Source organism: Bactrocera oleae, chromosome 2 (genome assembly GCF_042242935.1).
Source record: "Bactrocera oleae isolate idBacOlea1 chromosome 2, idBacOlea1, whole genome shotgun sequence".
Taxonomy (NCBI): Eukaryota; Metazoa; Arthropoda; class Insecta; order Diptera; family Tephritidae; genus Bactrocera; species Bactrocera oleae.
The window spans coordinates 58,680,990-58,698,537 of record NC_091536.1 but is presented as its reverse complement, the minus strand read 5'-3'; the positions used below and the strand labels follow the sequence as shown (position 1 = coordinate 58,698,537).

Here is a 17,548-nt window from a genome sequence, read left to right as displayed (position 1 = left end):
TGCCAACAGAAATGTCTACGGCAACCAACGGAAAAAAGCGCAAGGATGACATCATCGCAAGCTGACTAATGCAAAAGCATAACATAAGTATGAGTCTAGACGGGAAACCGAGCCACAAAAAAAGAAACATAACGATTTCACGAGTGTAGTGAGTTTATGATGACGATAATAAACGTCGTAGCAATTATGCTGGATGGCTAAATAGAAATATGTTATGAGTGTATGTCCTTGTGAATAGAGAGGTGTTGCATGTTACTACATATATATAGCGGCACGGCACTCTTGCGGTTTTTTCGCGTTCTTTGATGACGCGACACAGAGCTTAGGTGCGAAGAAAATTATTTAGATTCACGCATAAAAATGCTTAAGAATATGAAGATGTATGTGAAAAATGGAATTGGCGGCATGTTTTGTAGGTTAAAAGCCAATGGCGCATCGGAACATAAAATCCGTAATACGAATGCGCCCACACTCCTGCGTGCACTCAAACTCACATTAAAAAAGTGGGTATAATAAAAAAATTCATTGTAGTCGTAAAATAATTGAGCTAAAATTTAAGTAAAAAATTACTTTTATTAGCAAGTCACATATGCATCTGTGGGTATAGTGCTGCAAGCAGTATACTCACTTCCTGTTGCCCTATTTCCATGCCACGGTGCGGCGGCGTCGCATTATGATTGCTTGGGCTGGTTTAGAAGCGTGCGTTAGCAAACCGCGACAAAGGCAAAAGTAATCAAATGCGGCAAAGTCACTCCCTATAATATTTACATACATATTTATGTATGTACATAGAAATGCATGGTAGCTACACAAGTATAAGGCAGCATGAATAAAATAAGTTGCATGCACAGGCGCCGCTGCATCTCTAGATCGCTCGCAGTGATCCATTATCACGCGTCCCAATTTACGCCCGAAACAGACACATGCACGCATCCACATATTACGATTTGTATTCAATTTCATTCTGCGTTTTGGAGCTACCGATTTCGTCTGCGACTCGCTGCACTTGAATGATTTTTTTTTTTAGAAAATCAAAACAAATAAATTTGTAAAGAAATTTACTACAATAGGAAGACGATATGGCAAGAACTACTAGCCGCGTACACTTTATTTTAAGTATGTGGCATGCTTGTGTACACGCGTGAGCGTTAACAATTCCATATCTGTTTGCTTTTAAATTTTTGTGTTGAGGTTTCCTTCACATGAAGTGCATCGTGCATTGAGTTAACAAAAACCAGGCAAGCGTACTTACAACAGTACTCAAATTCACATACATACGACCATCACATATGGAGATCCTATTAAATAAAATACGCAAGCTGTTGCATACTTACACTGTGCCACAATTGTTTGTGTTCAATCCATTGAACAACTCTAATATCATTTCGGAAAACTTAATGCATTCGATTTCATACTCACGTGAGAGTCCCTATTCAGGTACAGGAAAGTATTAAGCAGCTATTTTATGTAACTTCGGCTGAACCGAAGCTATACCCTTCACAGGTGCATAATTTATAGCATAAAAGCGTATAAAAAGTTCCTTTTCTTGATTTTGATCGGTCAGTTTGTATGACAACTATATTCTAAAATTTTTCGAACTTAACAATTTCTTTGGAGATTGTACTTTTGCCCTAGACTTAAATCCGTGTCAAATTTCGAGAATATATCTCGTCAAATAAAAACGATTTCTAGTTCTAGAGACGGTTCCGACAAATGAGCAGCTTCTGGGGAAGTAGAGGATGTATACAGTATTTCAGTTACATTATAGATATAATATTCCAAGATTTCAGTAACAGAGTTCTTAAGCTAGCATTCACTAACTTCACGCACAAAACCTTTTCTAGGGAAAGAACAAACCAAGCATCCTCCTTACATTAAATACAACAGCATCTAATTATCCAATGGGACAACGTTCGTTGTGTTTTTTTCGTGAGTACCTGCCGGCGAAGGCTTATCCTCACGGTGCTCAAAAGCACAGCGGATCAATACAATGCATTGATCAGCGAGCTATTTGCAAGCATTATTTGGATACCAATTGGTAAGGTGGAAAAGACACCTATGCCACCTTGGTCGGGTCCGAGGCCAACCTAAAACCTTTGCCATGCTGTGGGTATGGCACCCGGGCGCAATGTGACTGCACAATGAACTGAATTTTTCAGTTATTCCCGCACTTAGGTTTAAACCACAGCCACCATGAATCTCCCCAAGGGGCCAAACCCAATGTACAGATTGGACCGAAATCCAAGTGCTTTTTGTCCCCATGGTACCAGGTTAAAGTCTCCGGTAAGACGTTGTAGCCGTAGCTACTGCCAGTTGAGTACCCATCAAACTTTCATTAGTAGGAATCGCATACAAAGTCTACAATATCAGTTCAAGCTGAGTATTCTAGCACTAGTTCTGACATAACTATGCTGATATTTTTTGGCAAAGCTGAAAAACAGACATAGTGCATATGGATTTTAGTCGCCTCTTACGTAAGGCATACCTTACCGCGGGCGAATTCTAGCCCCTGTCGAATGGAACAATTAGTAAGTCTTCAATGGATAAGGTTATGAAGATATAAACAATCGAACCAGGCTTACTCGCGACAAAGTTTCCTCAACAGCACTTTGGAACTGACATCAAAATTACTTCAGGATAGTATTTTTTGTAGTACTTTACACCTTTTTCTTAAAAATATTTTTGCTGAGATTTCAATCTCAAATTTTGCTACGTCATTTTAGTTTGGAAATATTTCTGCATTCATCCAACAGCATATGCTGATACAATCGCACATTCATGGATCGATCTTCAATTAATTAAAATGCAGGGCCATAAACATCAAATTTCATGACTGAATTTTCTGTCTCCATGCATTGTCGAACTCTCTATCAACTGTTCATATTCTCAGCACAACAGTACGGCGAGTATATAAAAGCCATTGAATAATCAATTCCATCGAATATTAATGCAAAGCGCGTACATAGCAACATACTTGTATATGCAACTTCATACGTCATATACCCAACGTACGAGTAAAGGCTATTAAAGTAATGATAATCCATATTACTCTGGCTTACACCGCAAGACGCCAAACGGTCGAGAAATGCAACGAGAGAAGCGGTGTACGCGATTAGTGCGCCTCATGGCCGCCTCGCTTAGCATGCGCTTCTTTGGTCGGTCAGTCAAGCGTGCGATGAGAAAGTTCTTATGCCTTGTCATCCCGGTTGATTGAGTGGCCATTTTTTACCAGTCAATACTAGGAAGAGATTACAGAAGAGCGTAAGTACATACTTATGCATATACACACACACAAGAGTGAACAGACGTATATTGAATAGGCAATCTTTCGAGGTGAGAGGTGAAGGTAGGCACATAATTTTGGTATTTGTAGGAATAACGCTTTTAATGATCTACACAAATATCAGAAAATATAAAGTTCAAACATTTATATAAAAGGCTCCTCTTTCATGTATCATCTAAGACTGAAAGCTGCTGAAAGTAAATATTTATTTATTAAAGTAGCTAGATCACTCTAGGCAAAGGATAATTTTGCTCATTGAGGCAGAATTTGTAGCACCATTCGTTTATTATTGCCATCACTTATATGGTCTATTTTCCATCTTAAAAAACTAAAGATTACAATACGTCTTGCTGCGCACTAATAACTGACTACAAGTAGACAAGGAAAATAAGTACTTTTACGGTAACTAAACATGACAAAGATAACTATTAACGATCGACAACCGGGTCTCAAAAATACAGTTCTAGAACCAAGTTTCGCTAGCATGACAATAAAATTAGTTGAGCTTAAACCGCGTTTTATGTTATACCAATTAACTGAGAGGTCTGTTTTGCATTAATTGACATTGTGACCCTATAGCACAGCCGCCATTGCGTTTGTGCAAATAATTTATGCTCTTAAGTGAGCTTTACCGTTTAGTGAGTGGCTGTATGGCTCTAGGGGCAAGAGGGGTTTCCTTTGTAAGCGACAACAAATAGTAATTAAAGACGGTGAGACTTATTGTCCGTCAAGTAAGCGAATTGCTGCAGAGCAGATGCCTACAAAAGCAACTGAAGTCACGCATTCGCAGCTCACTGCGGACGCAACATTAAATGACAGCGGTGACAACTCAATCTTGACTTGATTGAGTCAGGTCAAAATAATTGAACGCTGCTGCTACAAGCTGCTTGCTCTTGCATAGTCAATGCAACATTTAACGTTTGCTTGCTTGCCACTGTTTACAGTTTAAGTGAATTTTAAGTGACTGCCTTTTGAACGGCTTTTTCCTCACCGCTGCTCGCTGACTTTAACCACAACCGAGCCAAAGGCTTTCTCAAAGTGACTTTCTTTGTAGCTGTTGACATATTAACTTTATGTTACTTCTCTCTTCTTTGTTGGCTCTGCTTTGCAAGTAAAAAATTTTCATAATTTACGCGCATGTTGACGCGCAGCTCCATTCGTTCAGTTTTGCACAAGATTATCGACTTTTCCACCAGTTTAATTTATTTGCACGTCAAGCAGTGTGCTGCTACGTTGGTATAGAAATATTGCGGTGGGTTATACTGTGTGCGGGTGCGAGGTTGAACTGCACCTCTAGGAACATATGTTGTAGAAACCTCTAAACAGGTTAGTATATTAAGTTTACCGCGATGTTTGTAACGCCCAAAACGAATGGTCTGAAACCTAATAAAGTATATATAGAAATGATCAGGGTGACGAGCTAAGTCGATTAAGCCATGTTCATCTGTTTGTCCGTCAGTCTGTCTGTGTATACACGAACTAGTTCCTCAGCTTTTGAGATATCGAAATTGCGCGAACGATCGATATCTTGCCACTATAGCATACAGCTGACATACAAACTGAACGATCGGAATCAAGTCTTTGTATGAAAACGTTTTTCCTTTGATACGATAGCTGCACGAAATTTGGCATAGGTTATTATTTAAGGCAATGGTGCAATCTCCGAAGAATTTATTCAGATCGAGTCACTATAACATATAGGTGCCATACAAACTGACCGATCAAAATCAGGTTCCTGGAAAAAACATTTTATAGATATTTGTTAAGTGTATTATAGCTTCTCTGCAAAGGAAGTTAACTTTTTTATTTTATGTTGCAACTTTATGAAAAAAGATAATCTAATACCACATTTTGTGCTCTGCAAAAAAGGTCTTATTAATTTTATTCATAAAAACATTTATTTAATACTTATACGCAGTTTAGGTTATACATCAAATAAATTGAGCATGATTTATACACGTTTTGAACTAAAAATTAAAAGCCTGTTTGCTTTGAATAATGTTTCTAGGGGGAAAACTGAAACTTCAGAGGGCGTTAGCAAAAAAAACTTGGAAAATACACCCTAATGCTACATACTACTTAGATTTTTACGTGAAGTATTCAATATTCCTCAAAATTATTTGGAAAACAACAAAACTAAAACAATAACAAGAAAATCACTTCGATCGTTATATGTCCTTGCAAAACTATATTATAAATATAAGATTTCATGGCTTTTAAAGTATTTTGGATTGAGGTTTAAGAACTACCTGCGCACCTTTTATTTATATTTTCTACTTTAAGTCAGCTCCACACATATTCAATTGCACTTATTTAGCAAAATGAATATGGATGCATTTAAACTTTAGTTGTTTCAATAATTTTATGTTGATTCTCCGCTTTAGATAACAACTACAATAACAATAGCAATATATTGTATTATGTCATTGATTGTTGGAGCCTTTTATTAAATTTGTATGGTATTGTATGTCTCATACAAACAGACCGATCGCAGTTCTTGTAAGGAATTTTTGCATTTATGAAGGGTATTATAGCTTCGATTCAACCGAAGTTAACTTTTTTTCTTGTTTTATTCAACAACTTTGTACGTGCCACCAAGTATGCACATTTTATATTTTCTGTTGTAAATGTGTATGTTTGCCGCAATTAAATATTATTTTCAACGATATCCCCAGGTACGAGTATATACAAATGTATGTGTATATTTGTGTGTAAATATATATTTACTTACTTAAGTGGTTGATCGCATATTTTTTACAAGTACGGATACATACAATCATATTTCAACGCAGTCAAATGTGTGCAAATGTTAATAAAAGGTTATGTAACATGCATTGAACTACAATAACATCTTCCCCGCTGTTGTTGTTGGCACAATTGCACGTAATCACGCGGCATAATGAGGCGGTAGCTACAACAATAACACAAATAATGCTTGGCTTTGTCTTAACGTATGCCACTTATATTTGTCTACCAAACAGACCAGAATATGGCAACTGACCTTATTAACGCGTTGTTGTTTATGTTATTTTTTGTCATGTTATTGTTGCACCAACGTAACTTGGTTAGATTTCAGTTGCAGCTAAAACATTGTTATTGAGTTGGCCAAAATGATGACTAAACGCCAAGGCAAATATTTGCTATTATGTCTTTCTATTACATGATGACATATATTATATATGGTGTATATACATACATATGTATGTACATATATTGTACATGTATTAGGTGCTTGAGTTGGATATGTTTATACGCATTCTTTTATATATTTATATATGTATATTATAGCTTTGTATATTTGTATAAGCCAATATGAGGATCAGCTGCAATCATGTCCAACGAAATTTTTACACGCTTAAAATATTATTTATTATTGCATATAATTTTACATCAAAGACGGTCTACATTCATTAATAAATTAATTTAACTTTTGTACACATATTTTCACCTTATAGGGCGAGGTTGGCTTAAAATTAGTATCTGTTTTTACATAGTCAGGGCTGATTTCTCTGCTACTTTCAAAAAGAAAACCGAGATATATACATACATACATAAGGATGTGTCGAGAGTCCAAAAACAATAATTTATCTAATAATAAAATATTTTAAGATATCCATCTTCATTTTAACCGAGCGTCCAAAAAAGCGTTTCTTAAACTATCAAAAGAGAGCGGAAAGAGTACTGCTTGTTTCTGTTAGTGAAATGCTAGCGGAATTTAGCTACTGCCATTAAAATTCTCTTGATAAATTAGAAACAGTTTGATCAGAAATTTTAAAAGAACGCAAACTAATAAATATCTTGATGTTTTCATAAATTCAAATATAATAAAAAATTTGTTTTATGTTAAAAAAATAGATATTTTTCATAGACTACAGAAGCCCCTCCCTAATATGATCATGTATATCAAATAAGAGTCTTGTATCTTGTTGTTGAGCTTAGTTATGGCAATTTATTTGTTTTTGATTTGGCGTTTTGTGGACGTGGCAGTGGTCCGATTACGCCCATCTGCAATACCAACGGTCTTACGGTACCAGGAAACATGTGTACCAAGTTTCATAAAGATATCTAAATTTTTACTCAAGTTACAGCTTGCACAGACGGGCGGACGGACAGACACTCACCCGGATTTCAACTCGTCTCTTCATCCTGATCATTTATATATACAAGGTGCGTTTCAAAGTAAACAGGACTTTTAAAAAAAGATAGAACAAATGGTTTTATCCGCAAAATCAATTTATTATATTCAAAATAGTCTCCTTCTGCTTTAATACAGCTTTTTGCACGGTCCAAAAGCATGTCGAACGAGTGTTTTACTATAGCCCGTTGCCCGGTAGCCTTTTGAATGGCCTCCACGTCTGCATAACGCTTTCCTTTCATCGGCAAATGCATTTTTCGGAAAAGGTAGAAGTCGCACGGTGCCATATCAGGTGAATACGGGTAGTGGTTGATTGTTAAAATGTGATTTTTGGTCAAATAATCGGCCACAAGCGTCGATCGATGAGACGGCGCATTTCGTGCAACAAACGCCAACTTCCATCTTCGCGATATTCGGACCGAACACGTCGAATACGGCGCATCAAACGCTTCAAAACTCCAAGGTAGAATACCGCATTAACGTTTTGGTCGGGTGGAACAAATTCTTTGTGAACAATACCCTTGGAATCATAAAAATAAATCAGCATTGTCTTCACTTTTGACTTCTCCAGGCGCGATTTTTTGGGTTTCGGCTCATTTCTCATTCATGTCCTCACGACCACTTTGAAAACGTTGAAACCACTCGTGGACTCTGCTACGGGATAGGCAATCATCGCCATAAACGTGTTTCATCAATTGAAACGATTCGGTAAAAGTTTTACCAATTTTAAAAATTTAATGTTGGCTCTTTGTTCGAAGCTTATTTTCGCACCGCAAATTTTTACTGGAAGTCGATAAAGGATAGGATATCTAACTCGATTAGTTTTAGGTGATACAAACAACCGTTAGGTGAACAAAACTATTATACTCTGTAGCAACAAGTTGCGAGAGTATAAAAAAGTTAACTTCGGTTGCACCGAAGCTATAATACGCTTTACAAATTTGTATGGCAGCTATATGCTATAGTGATCCGATCTGAACAATTTCTTCGAATATTACTTTATTACCTTAGACAATAACTCATGTCAGATTTCTTGAAGATATCTCGTCAAATGAAAAAGTTTTCCATGCAAGCACTTGATTCCGATCGTTCAGTTTGTATGACAGCTATATGTTATAATGGTCCGATAGCGGCGGTTCCGGCAAATGAGCAGCTTCTTGGGAAGAAAAGCACGTATGCAAAATTTGAGATTGATATCACAAAAATTGAGGGACTAGTTCGTGTATACAGATAGACAACGAACATGGCTAAATCGACTCAGCTCAAATGATCAGCATAACATTTATATTTATCTCTGACGGTTCCTTCTGGTTTTTGCAAACTTCGTGGCAATCTTAATATATCCTGTTCAGGGTATAAAATCTATGTAGACAGCAGGTCTAACTAACCCGATTAAACCTATTAAGATAAAGTTTAGTATCAACAACGTAACCACCAAATTATGAGAGTATTGAGTGAGCGAGATAGAGTTTGAGACATTTTTTCAGTCATTTGATGGCGGATTTAAACCAGGGATAATGGGATGCCCAACTATTTCCAGTTTGAGAGCGCCTCAAAATTAGCGTTTTTTATAACATTTTCCATTGTAGTCAGATCGGCCAAAATAATAATTTTGGGACAATTAAATTAAAATACCCAACATACAAGTATATTAAGATTAAATATTATTATACATGTATCCGTTAACCATATGGAGAAACTATTTAAACCCTTTTTTGTGATTTTGTTATACCTTAAAACTTAGGTTAGAAGAATACATTTATTAGCCTTGAATAATTAAATGTTATTTATAATTTTCAATTGAAAATTAATTCTACTTGTACTAAGCATGGCGTTACAAAATATTTCATAACATACATTTCAATTTCGCGTTTTCTTTCATATTGATTGTTTTCCAATTTTTGTTAGTGATCTTCAACAGCGGCAACAAATCTCTCTTTTAACATATTTTTTGGCAGGATATCAATCTGGCCGTCTCTGTTTTTCCAATTGCTAAACTTTAGACCTCCTGAACTTTGACAGTTGCCTGAGCTCAGAAGGTTTTGACGTTTCGCAATTGCGCTCTCATTTCTAGTGAGAGATGAGTTAGGCATCTTTTTATCTCTGATTTAAACTATACAAGTAAATCTACGTTTATAGAATTATTTTCTTCAATTTATTTTGTTATGTCCCGTACCATGGGACGTCTACCTTGAACTGTACCTTCCAGGGTTGAGCTGATTTAAGCGCAAACAGATAATTAACTTTGAAAGTTTGGTAGGCAATTGGATTTTCGAAACGAGGAGCTTGACTGAGTATATTAAAACTAATGAGTTTGAGTACAGCAGAACAATAAATAGGTCTATGTCTGAGAACATAAAAAATGTAAATATACGCTTCAGTGAGAGCTTTTAGTATGATATCGTTTGGAGAAGAGATAAAAGGAAGCCCAACTCTTTCCAGTGAGAGCATCTCAAAATTAGCGTTTTTCATAACATTTTGCATTCTTGCCGGATTAGGCAAAATAACAATTTTTGGGTATTGAAATTAAAACAACCAACATTTATTAAGATTAAAAGTTATTATATATTGACCGTTTAATATATGGAGAAATTATTTAAATACATTTTTGTGATTTTAATGTACCATACATTAAAACTATTGATTTTTGAACTTTTAATTTCACGCCTTCCACAAACAATTTTAGTGGAAAAGTGTAAAATCTTTATTTTATTTTATTTTCGTTTAGCTTTTGTGGCAAGCGGCATTCAGTTAAAAAAGTGATTATTCGCACACATGTAATTAATTGAATGTTGTAAGCAGCGGAGATACTTTCTAATTTATTTTCAGCTCGCGTGCAACAACAATAACTGCTTCAATGAACCAGTAATTATTGTACAAATATTGTATGAATTGTATTGATTATGAAGCTGAAAGCGAAAGCACGCTCAACAGAGGCAGGAAAAATATTCAGATAAATTGGCAATGGACGAATGGCGAATAATGGTCAACAAAAAAATTACAATAATAAAAGCGAAATATGTAGAAATACGAAACTAATGCAAAAAGGAGGTTTAAGAATCGACTAAAATAAGCAAGCACCGAGGCCAGAAAAAATGAAAGAAGGAAATATTTCCAAAAACTCCACTGAAACGCCATTGTAGCGTTGTCGTTATTTTGTATTAAATACTCGTCTATTTTTTGAAACTTCTGCGAAACATGTGGTAACCAAGAAAGTTTCTAGCTCACACTGATATAAATAGTACTTTTATTGGTTGATGATGGCTTTTCGTAAGAAAAACATGCACCGAGTCGAGTTAAAAATCAATTTTTGGCGAACGTCAAAGGTAAACATACACATAAATATGGACCGATGATAAAGTGGCACGTGGCAGAAACTGTGCGACGAGCGGCACTTCAAAAGAGTAGTTCACGCTTCCTTATATACAAAAACACAAACACACACACACTCTTAAATATTATATATAGTTCACTATTCTTTGTTTGAATGTTTAGGCCTGCATATTTTCGCAGTAACTGTAAAAAGAAACGCGCAAAAAGAATTTTAAAACTTTTAGAAACAAGTGCAAACGAAACGCAAATAACAAAAACAAAAAAATAAACACATAAAATTGCTACAAAACGAAACTGTAGCAGTCATTGAAAGTTTGCTTTACTTTTACTGTGTAGAATGAGCGTTTGGAATTTGTATTACTAAGTACACACACACATCTGTACAAGCCTACTTTTATGTGCATAAAATAAAACACGGTCGTTGGAAACTGTAAATTAAATTTTTAACTATTTGCAATAAATTTTTTGTTTTTTGAAACTAGACACTTTTAAAATTTAAAACCTGCGTTAACTTTCTAGCATAGATCTTGGAATTTTTAGAAAATTGGCATAAATGCTAAATTACGTACAGCTGTACATATTTTTATGTACATAGGTATGTAAATGCATAAGTATCCTAAATTTGAAACATTTCCAATGATACTTGTGAATTTTATTTTATTTAAAGGAGTTGTTTAACTACGAACCGGTGAAATAGACCGGTTACATCATTTATTTATACCATTTCCACTTTATTCCAATTTAATATTTTACGATAATGTCATGATTTTTATCAAATTTCTGTATAGAATAATATTATAGGTTATTTTGTTCTTACACTTCTAATTTTCAGAGAGAGAGAGAGACCTATTGGAAATAGGTATATGGTAAATCTCCGTAGTTCTAGTGTTAAACAATAAAAACATTTAACTTCGACTGCACCGAAGCTATAATACTATTCACAGGTTTAAGTTTTCATACAAGTACTTGATTTATATCGATCTATTCGTAAGACAGCTATATGCTATAGTATCGGCAGTTCCAAACGAGATGTCGATCGAAATTTTGCACATGTCCTTTTCTTATGGGTATTACAAAGATCGTGGAAAACTTATTATACCATGTTCAGGGATACTATCTAATACTTTGAACGAGAAATACCAGTACAACTCACTTTGCCTGATTCAATTATACAAGGTGTTTCCAAAGTAAACAGGACTTTTAAAAAAAAGTCAGAACAAATGGTTTTATCGGCAAAATCAATTAATTTTGTTTAAAATAGTCTCCTTCTGCTTTAATACAGCTTTTTGCACGGTCCAAAAGCATGTCGAACGAGTGTTTTACTATAGCCCGTTGCCCGGTATGGCCGCCAGTATGCCGATGCAAGCCTTTTGAATGGCCTCCACGTCTGGATAACGCTTTCCTTTCATCGGCAAATGCATTTTTCCGAAAAGGTAGAAGTCGCACGGTGCCATATCAGGTGAATACGGGGAGTGCTTGATCGTTAAAATGTGATTTTTGGTCAAATAATCGGCCACAAGCGTCGATCGATGAGACGGCGCATTATCGTGCAACAATCGCCAACTTCCATCTTCGCGATATTCGGACCGAACTCGTCGAATACGGCGCATCAAACGCTTTAAAACTCCAAGGTGGAATACCGCATTAACGTTTTGGTCGGGTAGAACAAATTCTTTGTGAACAATACCCTTGGAATCATAAAAACAAATCAGCATTGTTTTAACTTTTGACTTCTCCAGGCGCGATTTTTTTGGTTTCGGCTCATTTCTCATTTATGTCCTCACGACCACTTGGAAAACGTTAAAACCACTCGTGCACTCTGCTACGGGATAGGCAATCATCGCCATAAACTTGTTTCATCAATTGAAACGTTTCGGTAAAAGTTTTACCAATTTTAAAACAAAATTTAATGTTGGCTCTTTGTTCGAAGCTCATTTTCGCACCGATGATAAAAACATACTGACACTTAAAACGCAATAACTTCACTTCCAAATGTCATGAAATTTTTACTGGAAGTCGATAAAGGATAGCAGATTCTAACGAACTAGTCGGCATATAGATGGCGCCACTAGAGTTTACTTTGTTACTTTTTACTGTTTACTTTGGAACGCACCTTGTACGCAAAAGGTTGTATTACTTTGGAGCATGCTTCTTCTTAGAAATTTTTTTTTCATGCATTTCTTGTTTACATTTTGATGATTTTGTGGTCATTTACAACCTGTTCGTAACATTTAACACTTCAATTATGCTCACTATGAAAAATTAAAAAAAAAAAAACAATTATTGTATACATATGTACATATATTCCATTTTCATAACTATTCATTCAATTATCAAAAAATGCACAGGGCTAATAGAAATGGTTTTCTTTATATATAATACATAATAATTTCTACACTTAAGACATATTATAGAATTATAGAAATTGAGTTTGAGGAAGACAGAGGTAAGTAATTCAGCAATCAGAATAATCTAATGAAGAAGTCAGTGAGAATATATGGGCTCAGAATTAGGTTGTAAAACTTTTTGAACTATTCAACTTCAAAACTATATCAAATGTTTAATTTATATGCGCTTAACCCAGGATCGTTTTTATACTCTCGCAACATGTTGCTACAGAGGATAATAGTTTTGTTCACCTAACGGTTGTTTGTATCACCTAAAACTAATCGAGTTAGATATAGCGTAATGTACATATAAATGATCACGATGAAGAGACGAGTTGAAATCCGGGTGACTGACTGTCCGTCTGTCCAACTGTCCGTCTGTGCAAGCTGTAACATGAGTAAAAATTGAGAAATCATTATGGAACTTAATACACATGTTTCTTGGTACCGTAAGATGGTTGGTATTGCAGATGAGCGTAATCGGGCCAATGCCGCGCCATTAATCAAAAACAAATAAATTGCCATAACTATGCTCCACAATAAGATACAAGACTGTTATTTGGAATACAGGATCACATTAGGGAGGGGCATCTGCGGTTTACATTTTTTTTAAAGTGGGCATATCTCCTAAACCGCTAAAGCTATAATAACAAAATTCACTGAGAACTCTATCGACAGTGTGAAATCGGGTGACAACCCCTCCCACTCCCCATATAACGGTACTGTTAAAAACTACTAAAAGTGCGAGGAATCAAGCATTTTTTATCTCTGAGATGGTATGAGATGACTTTATAGGAACCGCGTTAAAAATTTTACAGTGGGCGTGGTATCGGATTATAACTGCGCCTATTTCTTATATACCACCATTTTAAATTCCATCTGATTCTTTCCATTATGCAAATCAAGCAACAATTATTGTATCGAGGTAAAACTTTGCGCGAATAATGCGTTGAACGTTTTTCACCTTTTTCTCTCAAAATTTTCTAAATAGAACCAAAACTAGGTACTGAATATGTGAACCCCAGTGCTTATAGTTGACTTTTTACCGAAAATATCGGTCAATGTGTAAGATATATTATATAATTGAAATTCGTATAATAAAATACATAAATGAAACTCTCGATAATAGTATGGTTTTGTGTCAAAAATAGGTTGATTCGGATCAATACTTCCTATAACCCTCATATACCTAATATACAAATTTTTGAACTTTCGAGTGCCTTTATACCGCATATATCGGCAAATATGTGAGTTATCTCAATGTGAGAGCGTGTTTTACTCATAACAAGGTATCTTATAATTTGAGTAAATTTAGTTTACAAATTGCTCTAATTAATTTCACTGTGAATGTGAATAACTGAGCCAACAGTTCCTGCATACTTCTAAGTATTTAAATATATAAAGAAATCTCAAACGAGTATACCATGTGACTTTGCGAGAGTATGAGAGTATAAAATGTTCGGTTACATCCGAACTTAGCCCTTCCTTACTTGTTTATAACAATTTGATTATAATTTTTTCACGCAATAATATTTACTAAGACGATGAGGGTGCAGTTAAAAATAATTTCAGTTATACGAAATACCCATAAAATTACATTTTTCTAGAAAAGATATGTATATCATGATGGTAATATGCTTCACACACTGTAAAGGTTAATTCATAATAATTTTTTAAAGCAATTATATTTTTTTCTTTGATTTTATTGTACTTTAAAATAAAAGGTCACAAAAGTAAAAAAAAAAATTTTTGTATGCGATTTAATATGTAAATGAATACATATTGTATTTATATTTTTATAAATTATCAAGTTTATTTCTATTTAATCATAATGGCTGATAACGAAAAGAATGTGATTACGGTATCAATAAAAAAGTAAATAAACAACCTATTAAGCTGATACCGCTGTCTTCTTTCGTAGTTTTTATAATTTTATTGATTATGCGGCGAATCAGGTGTAAGAATATGTGTGTGTGATAAACAGCAAATGTACGCATACATACAAAAATACATGTGTATGAATTGAGCAGTCAAGTATTTACATAGCTTTCAAGGCCATACTAAAATAGGTTATGTGTTAATTTACCTTCACTTAAATTACATGAAATAACAGTACTTAAAATAGTGGATAATTACGAAACTATATCCAGTGTTTTCACTAACATTTTAGCTTACATTAACCAAACTTATGCATTTTTTTTTAATTTTCACTCTCCAAAGTTAAATATCAACTTTAAAACCGAAATGAACTCTCATTTTTTCTTATATAAGTAACTTTTTTCTCTGTTAAAAGCCATTCCCATCTATTTTCGAAGTTAATCAAGTCATCGCCACTTACCTTTGGTTTGTGCATTTTCGCTCGCGTTGGCAAATACTGCCTGCAAACATATGGTGACCAGCAGTAGGAGCTTGCCGAGTGCTGTTAGGTTGTAAGGCGACAAAAACCGTCGTGACATCTTTCAACAGTAGAAATACTTAGCAGCACAGCTGTGCGAAGAAGGTCGACTGAAAAGTTGAGAAGCAGCGGGAGGCGGCGGAAGGCAGATGCGCAACGCAATTAATATGCCACAAGACGACAAGTACCCGATTGTGTATGCAAGTAAGTTATTCGCTCTATATATGGCAACGTTTACGTATGCATATGTATTCGGATTAGTCGAGGGGTGCGTTGACGGGGCCTTAGCGACTTGGGGCAAATGCGTAACACGCGGTTGGCGAACAGTAAATACTTCACAAGAGCAGCAAGCTAAAGTGTCGAGGCATCCAAACAAAGTGTTGGGAATGCAGTCGGCAATGGTGAGACAAACACTATGAAAGACGTGCTTTTTGTTGGCAACAGTAGCGTCTGCAGTGGATTAGTTGGCAATGCAAGCAGATGTGGTGACATCACACTTCGTACGAAAGCCTATCCAGCCTGTGGAGCTTGTTTGGGCAGACGTATTTGCTGGTACCTAACCCCTTTCAACTCCTCAGTGCCTTTCTTTGTGTTATCTATTCACATATGTTTATGTTTCCCAGACGTAGACGGAAATCACAGGTCAATATAGGGGCGCGTGTGCATAGATGTGCATGCACCTACATATACAAGTATGTCGGTTTACAAAAACAACAAGTTTTTAAATTCCTTGCAATAAATATGGATTTGCAAATGCAGCGGCGCTGAGGGTGTGCCGCACAATTATTTTCGCTGCACTGTTAATACGGGGTTGGTGGGGGTGTAAAAGCTGTTATTGCTGTTTATATTCTCTTTGTTTTGCTTAGTTTTTGACATTTGCAGCTTTATGCACACATTCTTACACACATACTTCTCACTTTTTGTTTGCTACAACAATCAATAGTTATTATTTTAAATTGTTTTTAAAAATTTCTAATTTATTTATTATTTTTTGTTTTTTTTTTGCTGTTCTTTACACATTTCACCACTACAATAAAAGCGCAACCAAGCACCGTGAATAAAACATACAAACATTCATGTTTTGTTTATTTTTGGTATTTTTTATCACTACTCCACTCAGCTTCTTCATTGCTATTCCACATAGACTCTTATTTGGTTTTACCACTTAGCGCATTACGTTTTCATATCTTTTTTCGTGCAGCTTTTAAGATTCCGATTCTCTCTTTAGCTTACACTTGCACATATATTTTGCCCAAGCTTCTTTTCGCTTATTCTTTTCACTAGATATTCATTTAAATCACGGAAAGATATTTCCACTTTTTTGTACTACACTACAAAAACAAATATTTTTTCCAAACTCGCACGGGACCTATCAACTTCAGCATATATTTCGTATTAAATTTTTATAATTTCACTGAGCGCACATATCATTTAAATTCTGTCGATTTTTCTACACACTACGAAAACCGATTAATTAGCAGATAGCTCAGACCAGGCATTAGAGCATAAATAAACACGCATCAATCGAAAAACACCGTGCGCTCCCAACCATCACACACAATAATCTCCGCTGCCTAATAGCGAACTGAAGTGCAGCAAACGAGCCAATAATTGTCACAATTGGAGTTCAATACAACTCTGTGTCAAAACAGCTGTTAGATATACGAATAGTATATTGTAAATAAACAAATCATACTTAAGCGGGGAACTTCAACACGAGACGGCGCTAAGCACAGTGAAGAAACAATTGCTTACTGCATACTTTTAGGGACGAACGTAGTGTATGCTTAAACCCTTATCCAAATTATTTCACAGCGCCATCTGTTCGTCTTGTTCGAAATTTATATTCTCGAAGAAGGAGTAACAATTTGCCAAGATATTTAGAAGATAACAATTCCAAAAGACTATTTTACGGCATAATCAAATAATAAATTTATAATTAATAATTCATTAACATTCTCTGACCTTAGAAAAAGAAATTTATACTTATATTTTAGGATCTGGTTTAAAATTCT

General features: G+C 35.3%; 1 protein-coding gene across 1 annotated transcript in view; it reads right to left on the bottom strand.

Annotated features, from left to right (window-relative positions):
- The window catches only part of Meltrin (meltrin), a 102,635-nt gene extending 85,509 nt beyond the window's left edge, over positions 1-17,126 (bottom strand). Inside the window, exon 1 of the mRNA XM_036378463.2 lies at positions 15,477-17,126. Coding sequence (XP_036234356.2) covers positions 15,477-15,594 — 118 coding nt within the window. The 5' untranslated portion in view covers positions 15,595-17,126. The remainder of the gene's footprint in view (positions 1-15,476) is intronic.
- Between the last annotated feature and the right edge of the window lie 422 nt (positions 17,127-17,548).